Source organism: Cryptococcus neoformans, assembly GCF_000091045.1.
Source record: "Cryptococcus neoformans var. neoformans JEC21 chromosome 6 sequence".
Classification (NCBI taxonomy): Eukaryota; Fungi; Basidiomycota; class Tremellomycetes; order Tremellales; family Cryptococcaceae; genus Cryptococcus; species Cryptococcus deneoformans.
In genome coordinates, this window is record NC_006691.1 from 918,391 (window position 1) to 933,660 (window position 15,270).

At 47.7% G+C, this 15,270-nt stretch overlaps 2 protein-coding genes and 2 pseudogenes across 2 annotated transcripts; 1 reads left to right on the top strand and 3 right to left on the bottom strand.

The window, feature by feature from the left end:
- Positions 1-878: 878 nt before the first annotated feature.
- Positions 879-1,703, bottom strand: CNF03110 (annotated as a pseudogene).
- Positions 1,704-3,483: 1,780 nt separating this feature from the next.
- On the bottom strand, positions 3,484-6,170 carry CNF03120 (annotated as a pseudogene).
- A 267-nt stretch (positions 6,171-6,437) lies between these two features.
- CNF03130 (hypothetical protein) lies at positions 6,438-8,174 on the top strand. The gene is made up of 4 exons (XM_571376.2): positions 6,438-7,011; positions 7,064-7,245; positions 7,303-7,495; positions 7,553-8,174. Exons 1-4 carry the CDS (start codon positions 6,757-6,759, stop codon positions 7,856-7,858), a joined length of 936 nt encoding a protein of 311 aa, XP_571376.1. The 5' UTR covers positions 6,438-6,756; the 3' UTR covers positions 7,859-8,174.
- A 2,309-nt stretch (positions 8,175-10,483) lies between these two features.
- On the bottom strand, positions 10,484-15,270 carry CNF03140 (hypothetical protein; the record flags this gene model as incomplete). The annotated part of the gene is made up of 2 exons (XM_571377.1): positions 10,484-13,800; positions 14,133-15,270. 2 exons carry the CDS (start codon positions 15,268-15,270, stop codon positions 10,484-10,486), a joined length of 4,455 nt encoding a protein of 1,484 aa, XP_571377.1.

Sequence of the window (15,270 nt, forward strand, 5' to 3'; positions counted from 1 at the left end):
CCTCAGTCAACATGTTTCATGGATTGTCTCTCAGCCTGGCCCCTCATAGAAGCCCAGTTTCTACAGTTTTCTAGCCCGTTCTTCTCCCCCTTTTTTTGTGTGTTTTTTCCCTTCTTCTCCCCCACATCCTCCGTCTCATCCAGGAGGGGGAGGGTGTAAGAGGCTAGCCTCCGACCCAGCTGACCCACATCTCATGAGGTCACCACTTTCCCCAGTTTCTAATTTCGAGCCGCGTTTCAATTTACTTCCGCTTCTTCCTCCAAGTTGCGCGTGTCAAATTGCATCCGCTCTCCCTTCTCCCAAGTCACGTGCTTTATTTTTCCCCTGTTTCTCCGAGCCGCATCTCAATTTACTTCCGCTTTTTTCCTCCAAGTCGCGCGCGTCAAATTGCATCCGTACTCTTCCTCCCAGGTCACGTGCATTATTTTACTTCTGCTTTTTTTCTCTTCTTATTTTCTCTTCCATTTCTCGTCCTAAGTCCGAGTTTCTTGTCCGATTTTTCATGCCACAAGCCCCGGTGTTTACTGGAACTTTGGTCGCGACTGGTTTCGAGAGTGAAGGCAAAGTACATGGAAAGGTTGACACACAATTTCCTTTATTCTTTTATCCTTGTTGTGTTCAACCTTTCCTTTTTCCGACCTTACAGTCACAAGTACCTTGCCTTCTCCTCTTGTTCCTATCAATTCTTCATCTTGTCTCCTTTACTAGTCGCTGATAGGACATAATCAGCATATGCATTTGGGATCTTGTTTGCTTCTCTCCAGTCTGAAGTTAAGCCTCGAGCCCTGCCAGCCCTAAGAGCCCACCAGTTCTCTCCAAGCCTTGTCCCTCCAAGCTAGCCCAACCAGTTCAGTGAAGGTCTATTGTCCAGACCTTACAGAGACCTCATCGAGAAATAACTGAGATTTCTCACGAGAGCAGCGAAGACCACTATGACGAAGAGCAGAAAGGACGATCACAATGTTATCGTGTAGGTCCTTAGCATCTTTTCCCCAGATAATAATATCGTCCATGTATGCCTTGCAACATTCCCCAGCTAACCCTTGTAAGGCCTCGTTGATATGACGTTGTTGGGCAGCCGGCGCATTGCGGATGCCTTGAGGCATGACTACCCACTCCAGAAGGCCGAGAGGTGTGGTAATAGCTGTTTTGGGGATATCCTCCTCCTTCATGAGTGTTTGAAAGAAGGCATCTTTGCAGTCTAGCTTGGCGAATATCTTCCCTTTGCACACCGCACGGTGCAAGATATCCTGGACGTTGCCCATGGGATACATATCAGGGACCGTGACATCGTTAAGAGCCCGAAAATCGCAAACCATACGGAATTTCCCATTACCTTTAGACACAAGAAATGCCGGAGATGCCCAAGGAGAACTGGAATAGCGAAGACAACCTGCATTCAGATGCTCTAACAGCATCTCGCGGAAACGAGGGAGCAGGGCTTCGGGTACGCAGTAAGGCGCCAAGTGTTTGGGAGTGGCGCCATGTTTGAGATTAATTTCGAAATGGATACCCGACCTGGTCTTTGATATGGTGGGGAAGTTTCGTACGTCGCCTAGATCATCACAAAAGACATTGTGGAACTCGGCCTGGAGACGACGCAGGACATCTGTCAGACTGTGAGAATCTGCGGCCGCGGTCGCATGCGGAGTTGTCGGGTGGATCTCCGTGTGGTGTAGCCTAGTAGCGGAGACAAGCTCCGAAGGAGACGCGCCATCCTTTCGCAGTCCTAACACAGATAGGTTCGTGCCTCCAGCCTCCAATAGATGAACAAGGGAGGTTGTATCTGCCAATAAACTGTGCTGAGCAAGGAAGTTAAGCCCTAAGATACCATCATACATTCCATGCAAATCCATCACCACACTGTTTATTTGATACATCCTGTCGCCTAGAGAAAACGAACTGATAACCGTATTCATGACTATGGGACCCGCCTTTCCGCCAGCTAACCTAACTCTCATCCATACGGCACCTGTCTTCACCGACCATCCCAGCCTCGCTGCCAGCTTTGGATCCACGAAGGTCGTGGATGCCCCTGTGTCGATTAGGAGCCTAATGAGACGAGCTGGCCAGAGGTCATCAGCCGGGATCAGAACGGATATAGCAAGAAGAGGGTGGAAAAGGGCATATGAAGAGTCTTGAATAGGTTCGATGGCTGACAGAATAGTTTGCGCAAGAGTGAGGTATGCCGAAGTGGTATCCCCAGCAGTTAACTCGGTCTCCAGCTGATTCACCTTAGGCTGAGTATGGTGCGCACGACTGGGGCATTGTGGGTGTTGGTGACCAATCTTGTGGCAGTTGAAACAACAGCTCTCTTGGTGGAATACATCACAAATGTACCGACTGGCTGGCGAACGATAATAAGGGAGCGGGTGGGTGGGGTCATGATAGTAATTGACCAGCTGAGGAAGTTGAGCAGAGTCCGAGGATCAGGAGGCGGAAGAAGCAGGAGTCTTAATAGAGCATGGTGCGTGTTGAGAGGCTGCATCTTCATGTGCGATTCATTCAATATGATTGCTAATCAACGCACATAGGCCATCCAAATTGTTCGTGTGAAATCCGGGCTCATCCACTAGGCAGAGAAAAAGGCGCTTGGGACAAGCAGCACAGTAAAGGCGAGCAATTTCATGGTTGAGGGGATAGTGGTGGGTACCATGAAGATGGCTGCAATGAAGAATAACAGCATCGTCGAATTTTCGCCACGCATTGGGAGAAACCTCTGGAAGTGAGAGACAGAATAAGGTACGAGACTCCCGATACTCCCAATGTGAAAGTATGGCCTTAGCTTTGAAAGCAATTGACCAGTCTTGCCAAGTACTCCTCCCATCCTCCTCCATACGGCGGCCCTCGTGTTCGACCCAACCAACTAAACCAGCACAGTCTATTGAATTGTTGGCCAACTCGATTACAGTAATTCGCCTTCGCACCTCAAGCTCCTCATCATCAGAAGGAGTCAATAAGCCGTTTGTTCGAAGTAGTTGTTGTAGGTGACGAAGGTGTGTCAATACGCTGTCTGCATTCCCCAGGGGACCCTGGAAACAGGGAATGTCTGAGGCCTTAGGTAGAGGAAGACCCCGAAGATTGTACTGATCTCTAACTGTTGACTGTTTTTGTTGTTTGAGCAGTAACTCAGTAAGGAGTGCAAGTGTGTCGTCCTGCTTCTGGGCACGGCCAACTAGGCACTCCAAAAGCGCTGCAGTAGGGGATTCAGGAGGTGGGTCCTCCACTGCTCCTTTAGTGGGTTTCGACAGCATCGTAGGTATTGCGATTCATGGGAAAGGCTAGTTTGAAAAAAAAGTGTAGGCACTGTGGGTGCCTCACTGCGTTCGGTTGGCGTTCGAGAAGGATAAGCATTCGATGTTTGTGTTCAAGGAAGCGTTCGAGGGTGTTCGAGGGCGTTCGAGGGCGTTCGGATGCATTCGAGGTTTGGTTATAGTTATAGTGGTCTAAATGGATGCAAACTAGCACTGGAGTATGCATTAAGTTTGCTAAGTAAAAGGAGAACTATAACTATGTACCAATATATATATATATATGTATATATGCATGACTAAAGAACCAAACAGAAACCCATCGAAAAAAGGAGGCGGAGATCCGGTGATATCCGCCAACGCACCTTGGCAGCAATTGCCGGTCCTATGCATGAGAATAAAATATCATGCATAGGATAAAGGCCAGACAGAGCTCGATGCCGCGTTTTGGCGAAGTCCAAAAGACGCATTTCGGCATCAAATCTCACCTACCAACATCGACCAATGCATAGGAATAAATCCTACCATATGGTGAGAACGAGTGGTGGTAAGGGCTCTGCACTTACACGAGGCTTCAATTTGTTGGTGTTGGTATAATCCCTAAAGAAAATCTTTTCTCCAAATGTGTGAAGTTGAGTGAACAACAGTTTCTTGCCATACCAGCATTCAAAGGGAATTCCATTGTTGGAGTCAAAGGAGCAGTTGCGAGAGAAGGCAATGTATTTAGCAGCCTCACCCCAGAAGCTAGCTGGCAGTCCAGTCTCCACAAGCAAAGTTCTCACACCATTGAGGATAGTAAGATGCGCCCTCTCCACTCTCCCATTCTGTGCATGAGCATCAGGTGGCACCATGACATGCTCAATCCCTTTCTCCCTGATATACCTCTGGAATGCTGCTGATGTAAATTCTCCGCCCCTATCAGACTGAATAGATTGAACCTTATGACCAGTCTGAGTTTCAGCATGATTGACAAAGTTTTTGAAACTCTGCAGTGTCTCAGACTTCATTCTCATCAAGGTGAGGGAAATCCGGTGGCTGTAATCATCATAGACAGTCAGGAAGTATCGCATACCTCCCTTGGAAGCGACTGGTGCTGGTCCCCAGATGTCGATATGCAATAGTTCAAGTGGCCTGGAAGCTCTGATGTTGGGTTCAGGTGGTGAAGGAAGTCGCCCAGTTTTCCCCTTAATACACGCTTCACAATAGAAATCTTTGGTATCACCAGCATTTGCATTCTTCAATTGATTATTCTGACCAAGTCTCCCTTCTTTTGCAAGCCTAACCACTTTCTCAATCCCCAAATGCCCTAGCTTATGATGCCATTCTGAGAGAGTATCAGCCAGTTGAACAGGATAGGCATGGCCAGATGGATCTACCTGCAGGGAGTAGGCACCATCTTTGAATGGGGCAGACAAGCAGACCTGGTTAGACCTGGTTAGATTGATCAAAAAGTTCACCTTTACTGCTGCTGAATGCCCAGTGGAAACCAGATGGGACCTTGTTAACAGCGAGAAGGTTGCACTGGAGTTGGGGAACATGGAGGACTTGCTGAAGAGTGGTAGCTCCAATGGTCATAGTTCCCTGGCCAGCGACTGGAAGGATAGTGCCATTACCAATCTTTACACTTCTGACAATTGTTGCTGGCCCATAGTTGTGAAGTAAGTCTTTGTTGCTAACCATGTGGTGTGAAGCCCCTGAGTCCACTATGAAGGAGTTGTCATGGAAACAGGTTGTAGTTGCTGCTACAGCATGGAAGGTAGATGCCAGCTCCTCTGCCTTAGCAGACTCACCGGTACCCACCCTAGCCTGACCTGACTGACTGTGGTTCTTGCTGAACATCCTGAGAGAGCAGTCTCTGGTATTGTGAGTAGGCACTTTATGGATACTGCACCATTTCTCACTCCATTCCCTTGGCTTGGCCCTTCTATTGCTTTTGTTGCCTTGGGTGTGACTCTCCTGCACCCTGTTAGCCATTGCTACCTCCTCACTGGACCTCCTTGTCCACTCAGCTTGGACTGCTGCCTGCACAGCCGAAGAGGTAAGCGGTTCTCTGAGCCAGAGAGTTTGCTTGACAGTGGTGAATGATCCTGGAAGAGCTAGGGTCATGGCATAGGCAAGCATTCGGTCCGAGAGGTTCTCACCACTGCTGTTAATCTGTGCATGAGCAGACCTGATCTCTGCCATGCATTTGTTTGGGTCTTCTCCTTCAATGACAGGGGATATCCACATTTGTTGCAAAAGTTGAGCCTGTCTTGCGCCCACTGCTGCTGAGTACTGGGATTTGAGCTCCTCCCAGAGTGCTGAGCTGTCTGCTGTCTCTACAGATCGTATGTTGGCAGGGAGGGATGCCTGGACTTCTGGTGAGAGTGATTTGATAAGAAGGGCAAAAGCTTGCCTGGACCTCTTGTACTTCTCCTTGTCCTCTTTGGAGGACATGCTGTCAAGGCTGACTGGAGTACCAATCTCCAGGTCCTTGAGGATGAGAGATGTTTTGATAGATAGCTCCCATTCAGTATAGTTCTGGGGGCCAGTTAAGATGACCCCCTGGTAGGATGTGTTGTTGTCTGTATTGTTGGACATGATGTGTGTGTAGCTTTCAGAGCTCTATAGGAGAAGTGAGAGTCGTGTTCTTTGTAATAGAGATAAAGAGACGTCCAGGTTGTACTTAGCTAACGCAAGGCAAGTTTGCTTGTGCACTAGGCGCAGTGACTTGCCACTGGGGGGCACCAGATTTTCTCACCACTTGTTGGTATCAAGCAGTACCTGTGGTACTAATGCAATAGTGACCTGCAGGATTTGTGTTGGTTGGCTGATGTGTTTGCTAGAGTCTAGTGCTATTAAGCAGCACGGCTCATAACCTGTCAGATGTAGAGTTGTCTAGAGAGAGCTTGAGCACGCTGTGTCGATTGCCAGAGATGTCTAAGTTGCATGGAAACTATTCTACAATCCTTTTTCTTTATTTGTTTCAATACCACAAGTGTTCTAGCTTATGTAATTTGATCTTCCCTTCTTCCCATGCCTCCACCAACAATTCCCATGCCTCCACCAGCAATTCCCATGCCTCCACCAGCAATTCCCATGCCTCCACCAGCAATTCCCATGCCTCCACCAGCAATTCCCATGCCTCCACCAGCAATTCCCATGCCTCCAGATCCAGGTTGGATCAATCATTCTGACACAACTACCCCGTCATCTTCGAGGGACATCAACATCTCTAGCTCTGTGGGGAGCTTCGGCAGTGCTCAAGGGAGTCCCTTGCCATCATCATCCTCCAGGCCTCTTTCCCCTTCACCAAACCTGAGAACTTTCTTCATCCCTCAGCACCCCCCCCCCCCCATCGTTACTCCGGTTTGGGAGCCTTTAACAAGCCTTGAGGGCATTGCTTCTGCAGAGGCCCTTACTTCTCTTATCCTGCAGGACCTGCAGGCCATTAACCAAGGTAAGCGACATAATAATATTCCTCAAAAACTTCCGGGAAGGAGACTTTGAGTCTTCTTCAACCATCATGCGAGCCTTGGGGAAACATCTCCCAAGGACATTGGGAGATGTCGCTGAGCATCAAAACAAACTAGATTGGCTCACCTCCTCCCTCATCTCCTCGTTGACTTTAATAAAATGCTACCAACAATCTTTAACTGACCTAAGGTCTGAAATTCTATATTTAAAAGAAAAAATATCAGTGATTCAAGAGGCACAGCCTCACGATGGTGAGAACAGGCCCAGAAAGAAATCCAAGGGCACACACTTGCCCGAGGTGGTGGTATGTTGCCATTGTGTCATTGAGATTGATGTTAATGCTCACCCTTCCTTAGGCACTGGTCCACCGTAACGTCAGGATCCTGTTGGGTTTGCCTCCTTGTGGGGGCAAAACACTTTACTCCCCAGAGGACTGGCCAGATTATGACCCAGTCCTCGCCCCTAACGGCTACTTCCATGATGGCGAGACAAATGCCGTCATCTGGAGGCCCAATTGGGAAAATTTAAAATGTTCTTTGTGAGCAATGGTTTGTAATTCTGCTGGTGATAGAGAGCCACTGACCTCGGATATCAGTTTTTCGAATCTAATTAATGCAGCTGTGGACGCCTGTCTGCAGGATTCGTCTGTAAGCACGATGCCCAGTCGGGAGCAGCTTAGCAGAAGAGTAAAAGAATACCTAGAAGGTATTTCAAAAATGAAAAAGAAAACCAAAGAGGAAAGGGAGGCCAACCAGCTCCTTAAGACCATTTGTGCCAGGGTAAACCCCGTAAGTGCTTACTAAGAGCCCAGTCAGCCATCATATCAACTAACATCCAACATACAGTTGAGTACATGGATCTCAGCTAACTTTGAAAACACCCCCCTCGCCCACTGTCATGAGAGTGAACTCATTCAGACTGCCTTCAAGCGAGGGATCCTAAAATCCTTACTCCTTGTCGACCACACAGAGACGTCCGTTCATGGTTTGTCTATTACTCAAAACACAACCAACTCACAAGACGATGAAGTCTTGACAACTGATTCCAATAATTACGATGAGTTTAAAGTCCTCTGCGACCTCTATGAGCAAGAAAGGATAGATGTGTTGAACTGGTCTTTACTTAGCACCTTCGTACAAACAGTCTCGTAGAACAGTGTACTAGATAGTGATACATACCTGGTCTTTACTTAGCACCTTCATACAAACAGTCTCATAGAACAGTGTACTAGATAGTGATGAGAAAGACCAGAAAGTTACAAAAAAGGAATATTAATAATGGTATAGAGTCTGACCGAAAATAGACCACGTAGTCATCTATCTAATTAAGGAACTAGACTAGTGAACTCTGTCAAGATGAGCCACGGTGGGTAGCGCTAGAAGTTTGGTGGTGGTCGGATGTTGTTACGACTCGTCCCCAACAAGGTCCGGCCTTGGAGACGAGATAGAAAGCCGTAGTTTAACTAAGCAATGAGATATATGTATGATATACCTCTTGACACTTGTCTGTTGGCGTATGGTATAGGGCGGAGGTATATTCGCTTGGGAAGATCAGGCAAGCTTATATACTAGTGGAGTAAGTTTATGTCGAAGGTGGTGCAAGGTAAGACGAGAGTGAGCACTGGGAGCTCGAGGACCTTTCGCAAAGTAACTTATGAAATATTGATCTTCGAGGGGAAGAAGATCAAGATCGAGGACAAAGCTCCCCTTTATATACTTCTACAGAAATCTATTTATATCCTTTGAGGTCCAGCTGGAGGTCCAGCTGGACGTCCAACTGGAGGTCCAACTGGAGGTCCAGTTCTTTTCTCGGAGGTCCAACTGGAGGTCCAGCTGGACCTTTTTTATCTGATTCGGATCTTGCCTTCCTATTACGTAACTCCCTCCTATGATATCTTATCTCTTCTTCTTTGTGCAGGCTCGTGACAGTCACCCCCCCCTTCGAAGACGGTCGCTCCGTCGTGCCGTCTGCGGCTTGTTCTGTTGTGTACTTGTAACTAAAATTTGCTGGAGCTATGGAATAAATTTCTATGAACTGGTCGTGAAAAATGTGGCTATGCTTTGATCTATCTAGAATAAAAAATAAGATTGATTGGGGAGTTAGGAATCTATGAACAGTTGGCAAAAAACAGAACGGAGGATTGAGTTCCAAATAGTGGGGTGTCTGTGAGCGCAAAGAACGTGTGGTATCGCCAAGAACAGGTGGTATTGGTCATATGTGAAGATAAGATCCCTTTTTTGGGTTCGGGATATGCGCTGTGGGTCCTCTGGAAGATTGGCTGTTAAGGGGGAGACGGGGAGGAGGATTTTCGAGGTATAAAAGGATTGGGATTTGGTGCAAGATCACCGAAGTTTCTCTATCCGCCAAAAAAAATCTCGTCTGCCTATTTATCTTTGATCTTTCCTTCATGCCTGGATCCACGTTTCAACCTAGCCTGATGAGTAACAGTTGGTGTCTCGATGACCCATATGGCATTATTCGACAGTTCTGCGCAGAGAATGTGTCGGTTGGTGATAATACCGCTGATGTAATAACGGATAATGGCGTATCGGTGGTTGCCGCTTCTGCTGTGTCGCCGAGTAGTTCTTCTGACAACTCCCTCGGGGTTTTCTTTGATCAAGTACGTGTGCTAATGTTGACAACGTGTTTGTAAGGTGCTAATGCCGAGTGTTTGAATAGGATTTCGCCTTCCCATCAATGGGATGGGTCCCAGCGATGCATGATAGTGGAGTACCGATGGAGGCAGCGGGTGATAATATTCACTCGACTTCACTTTCTCGACCTGTGGATCCGCGAGTGCCACGTTTGCAGGGTGCTGAACTATTCTTTGGTGCTCATGTGGAGGGAACTGTCTCGTCTGAAGTGGTTGAGGAGAGGGAGGAGGCAGTGGATGAGGGATATGAGCAGCGGCACCAGGTGAGGAGAAATGCTTTGTCTTGTGTGCGACCCGATTGAAGAGCTAATGGCGTAAGGAGGCACTGCGCAGGGAGCAGAGGAGGCGTAGGGTTGAGGAGCGTCAGAGGGCACCAGAGGTTTCGCCTTGTGACCAATGTCATGGGGCGGGTGCTGAATGTCGGGCCCTCTCATTATTCTCGACTTGTGGACGGTGCACGGTGAAGGGTGTGCGGTGCTCGCACAATGCCAGCGGGGGTAGGGGTTCGGATGTTGTGAGTGGTAGGTCGGGGGTTGAAAATGTACAAGCTGATGGGCAGGGTAGGCAAGAGATTGGGAGGTTTCGTCGTCTATCTCCAGCGCGAGGTGAATGGCGCAGTGGCTTGTTTGTAAGACATGGAGATTCACGTGCTAATGTGTGAATGTAGCGAAACCAACACGTCTACCGCGTTTGAGGGAGTCCAGCAGGCAATCATTGCCTACCTCATGGAGGAGGAGGTGCTGGAAGTCCGAAGGCAAGAGATGAGGGGGAGGTTTCGGGAGGAGTTGCTGGTGGCATTGGGTATGTCGCGCAAGAGGAAGCGTGATGACAGGGAGGACTTGTCCGAGGACGAGGAGTAGGACCCGTGTGATGGTTCTGTTTTCCATTCTTCTCTTAATCTAGGTGTGTTTTCCATTGATTCGCCTTTCTTCCCTCGGCCAGAAACAAGGTTTATAAACTACTGTAGATATATTGTACTAATACTAACTCTTAGATGGCTTCTCGTTTTTTCGGTCTGGTTCAACTTTGATCTGTCTGTAGATTTTTCTTTCTTTCTCTTTTCTTTTGACCATAATTTTAATAACTACGAAAATAAAATGACTGTTACTATGAACTTGGTTTCCTATAATCGGTGTGTTGACTTATACTGATCAACAATCTCTGAAGCATTTTCTAGAGCGGTTTCGGGTTCCCAACTGTTGTGTTCGGCACTGTAGCCGAGCCACTTGATAAGGAATTGGCGGCGTTTTCGGTAAAATCGATGATCGAGGATGCACTCGACTTCGTATTCTAGGTCACCTTCGACTTCGATAGGTGATGGTGCGACTTGTGTTCGCCCTGGGATCTCATTCTCAATATATTTCTCAAGCAATTGGACGTGGAAGACGTCGTGGATACGCATTGATTTCGGCAACTCAAGGCGATACGCGTGGGAAGAAACGCGCGCGATAATGGTGTAGGGACCGAGATAACGGTGATCTAATTTCTTGGTGGGTCGTTTCGTTTTGATGTTACGGGCAGATAGCCAGACTTTGTCGCCGATAGTATATTCGGGAAGTGGGGCACGGTGCTTATCAAACTGTAGTGCTGCACTCTCTTGTGCTTTGGACATTTCTATCTTGAGGTGTTCGTGGAGCTTGCTCAAGTCGGTGATGGAGGCTCTGGCAGGTGGGCTGAAAATAGGAACGTTGTCATCGGGGGTAAACGATGCCCTGGGATGGTACCCTTTGTTGGCAAAGAAGGGGGACATGGTAGTGGACGAATGGGGCGTATTGTTGTAAGTGAATTCCGCAACTGGGAGTAGCGGTGCCCATTCCTTTTGCTTATAATCGGTATAAAGGCGCAGATATTGTTCTAAGACCTGGTTCACTCGTTCGGTTTGTCCATCTGTTTCTGGGTGAAAAGCTGTACTGAGTTCTAACTCGATGTGTAGGAGTTGTGTGAATGCTCGCCAAAAGCGGGATGTGAATTCAGATCCACGATCTGATACAATACTGGTCGGAATCCCGTGCTTGGAGAAGACGTGGGTGACATATAATTGGGCGAGTTCCTCGGCGTTGAGGCTAGTCGTTGTGGGGATAAAGAGAGCCATCTTGGTGAGTCGGTCTACGATCACAAGGATGGTGTTGTAGCCGTGTGATGGGGGAAGTTGTTCAATGAGGTCCATCGATACAGATGACCAGGGATATGGGGGAATGGGTAGAGACTTGAGTTCGCCATAGGGCTGATGACGTCTTGTCTTAGTTCTGCAACAAAGATCGCAGGAATCAATGTAGTGATTGACGAAGCCTTTTAGGCCTGGCCACCAGTAATGGCGTCGGATGAGTTGGATAGTCTTGCGTCGTCCGGGATGCCCACTAGTGAGTGCATCATGGCATTCTTTCGTGACGAGGGTGCGTAGCTCGTTATTGGCTGGGACATAGAATGATTCGCCATATCTGAGGAGTCCTTCATCGTCTCGAGTATATGGGTGAGCTTCGGAGGGATGGTTGGCTTTGTCCAAGAATGGTTTTGCTGATTCATCGGTTTCTAGACCGGTTTTCAACAACGACTTGATGGGCGAAGATATTTCCAACCGATCGAGTCCGGTTGTGGCAGTACCCAAGTACTGTCCAGGGCGAAGGAGAGTCTGGAAATTCTGAGGATTGGCAGCAGTAGTAAGGCTGGAGCCTTTCTCGAGTGGATGATAATCATGTCTTCGGGTGAGTGCGTCAGGCTTTGTGCCTTGTACGCCTGGTCGGTAGATGATATTGAAGTCAAAGTCGGCTAGGAATTCAGACCATCGCGCCTGTCGTCGATTGAGTTGCTTGGTAGTCATAAAGTACTCCAGGCTTCTGTGGTCGGTGTAGACACGAATGGTTTCTCTAGCACCTTCGAAGTAATGTCGCCATTCTTTGAATGCTGAAACAATTGCTAACATTTCTTTGTCGTGAATAGGATAGTTTAACTCGGCAGGCAACATTTTGTGAGAGAAGAAAGCAACTGGTTCGAGTTTCTTGTCGATTTCATGTGATAAGATACCTGCGATGGCATAGTCGGAGGCGTCGGTTTCAAGGATGAGTTGCTTGGTCGGATCGTAATGACGTAGGAGATCAACAGAGGTGAAACTCTTTTTGAGTGCTTCGAAAGATGTTCGTTGAGGTTCTTCCCATACAAAGGGTAAGTCCTTCTTTGTCAAGTCGATAAGAGGTTTGGCGATACTAGAGTAGTCCTTGATGAACCTTCGGTAGAAGTTACAGAACCCAAGGAAGGATTGGGTATCACGGAGATTGCGAGGTGTCGGCCATTCCGTGATAGACTTTACTTTCTTGGTGTCCATTGATAGACCTTGGTCGCTGACAACGAAACCTAGGAACTCTACTGAGGTTTGATGGAACTCGCACTTTGAAGCTTTGACATATAATTGGGTTTGGCGGAGGCGATCTAGGACTTGTATGACGTGTGACTGGTGAGTCTCCAAGTCTGGGCTGTAGATGAGGATGTCGTCGAGGTAGATGATAACAAATATGTCTAGCAAGTCGCGGAAATTGTGGTTCATGAGATGTTGGAAGGATGCAGGGGCATTGGTGAGGCCAAACGGCATTACCAAATATTCGAAATGCCCATAGCGAGTACGGAAAGCTGTTTTCCATTCTTCGCCTGCCTTAATGCGAAGTAAATTGTAGGCTCCTCGCAGGTCGATCTTGGTGAATACTTTGGCTGATTTGAGTCGATCTAGGAGTTCGGCGATCAATGGTAGAGGATAGCGATTCTTGATGGTGATCTTGTTGATTCCCCGGTAATCGACACACATCCTAAGCGATCCGTCTTTCTTTTTGACAAAGAGTATGGGTGCTCCGGCTGGTGATTCGGACGGTCGGATAAAACCTTTCTTAAGATTCTCATCAAGGTATTCGCGGAGAGCTTCAAGTTCTGTTTCGGAGAGATTGTATATGGGACCAAAAGGTGGGTTCTTTCCTTCTTCGAGAGGGATATGGTGGTCGAAAGACCTATGTTCTGGGAGTGTATCGGCGCTTTTCTTGTCGAATACATCTAGATATTGATGGTATTCTTTAGGTACTATTTCGGCATCGGTGTTTTCTTTTGGAGGTTTGTCATTGGTGATGACCATGGCTAAGTTGGCACTCGTCGTCTGTGATACAGGTGGGTGTATGGAAAGTGTTTCCCAGCTGATGGACGGATTGTGCTCTTGTAACCAGGTGATACCTAAGACGATGGGATAGGAGCCGATGTCGGTTATGAGGAGTCGGAGTAAGGTGTGTCCGAATGGTTTCTGGAAGTTGACCAGGATGTTGGCTTCTTCTTCAATTATAGTTCGCTGACCCGCAGCGTTGAATAGGTATAATGGGATCGAATCTTCTATTTTCGTGGTTTTGAGGTTAAAGGTCTGGACGAATCTTTTGTCGATGAAGTTTGTAGAGGCACCGGAATCGATTAAAGCTTGATAAACATTGTTGTGAAAGAGAAAGTCGATTGTGAGTTGGTTTTTGTTGTTTTTGTTATTATCTTCGAGAGTTTGGAGATATTCGCAGGAGTCTGTATTGGCCGGTTTGATAGTACGCTCTTGTTCCCGGCTACCTTCTTCGACTTTGGCAGACAAGAGCATATCTAGTTTTTTGAAGGGAGAGTAGTATTGGATTGTTGCGAGGGGACCACTGGGCACTTGGCGACTTGATGGTTTTTGTCGGCGCAATAGAGGCAGAGGTTATGATCCTTTCGCCTCTGATATTCTTCTGGAGTCAGACGTCCACGTCTGGTTATCCTAGCTGAACTTGGGACAAATGCAGCCCTCAGGTTGACTGCCGGCGTCACCTCTTTATTGAAGGTGGTGTTGGCAGTGGTAGACCTTATCGGCATGCTATTCGCCGCAGAGAAACGTCTGAAGTTGTTGGGGCGATTGTTATTGTAAGAGGTGCGGGTGTAGTCGCTTCGGGTGGCGTTGAAAGGCGCCTTTGGTTGCTGGTCTCGCTTTGCTAATACTCGTTCATATCGACGGCTATCAATGCGGATGGCCATGTCTTGGAGGTTCTTGAATGACTTGGCTTTGGGTAGTCTGGCAAGTTCGTCTTTGATGTCATCCTTCAAGCCCCTGTAGAAGCAAGCCTTCTTCGCTTCGTCGTTCCACTGAACCAAGGTGGCATAACGCATAAAGGTTGCGAGGTATGAGGATACAGAACCTTGCTGACGAACAGTGTTTAGTTGTCGTTCTGCTGTCTGTTCTTCGTCTGGATCTCCGAAGTTCTTCCTTAATTCGGCACAAAATTTCTTGAAGTCCAGCATAAACTTGGGCTGGGGATCGATGGTTACGAAGGGTTGGAACCATAAGAATGGGGTATCTCGGAGGAAAGATCCGGCGTATAGGACTTTGGAGGTCTCGGTAGGGAAACGAGAAGGTTGGAGGGTAATCACCATTGTCACTTGAGTGATAAAGGTTGAGAGCTTGGTATACTGCCCATGGTAGTACTCGGGTTGGGATACCTTCGGTTCTTGAGGTCTACTGGAGGGTACTGAGGTGCGTTGTCGGCTGTATTCCCTTTTAACTTCTGGGTATGGTGTTTGCGCTGACAGGTCGCGGCTTGATCTAGGTTCTTCGTCTTCTTCATCCAATTCTTGTTCGTTTTTGCCCTCATTATCTTCGCTATTATCAAACATCTGTCGTTCGACTTTGCTCTCTTCCAACTTATGCGTCAACTCTTCCTTCTGTTGCTCAAGTCTTGCAATATGGTTGCGCATCATCTCGAGTTGGGTTTGGGTGTCGTTTGATGTGTTGTCGGCGGTAAATGGATCGGATTGAGGATTGGTGTTGAATGAACCCGCGGGATTGTGGTCGTCATCGAGGGTATGTTCTACTTCCTTGCCTTTTTCGACCTTTTCCACAGCTCGACCACTACGAGTGGATGGACCTGACAT

What these genes read in the sequence shown, in the direction of transcription:
- CNF03130 (XM_571376.2), top strand. Translation starts at nt 6,757, where the DNA reads ATGCGAGCCTTGGGGAAACATCTCCCAAGGACATTGGGAGATGTCGCT. An exon ending in CACACTTGCCCGAGGTGGTG is followed by an intron (nt 7,012 to 7,063) that starts GTATGTTGCCAT and finishes ACCCTTCCTTAG; the next exon opens with GCACTGGTCCACCGTAACGT. An exon ending in GAAAATTTAAAATGTTCTTT is followed by an intron (nt 7,246 to 7,302) that starts GTGAGCAATGGT and finishes CTCGGATATCAG; the next exon opens with TTTTTCGAATCTAATTAATG.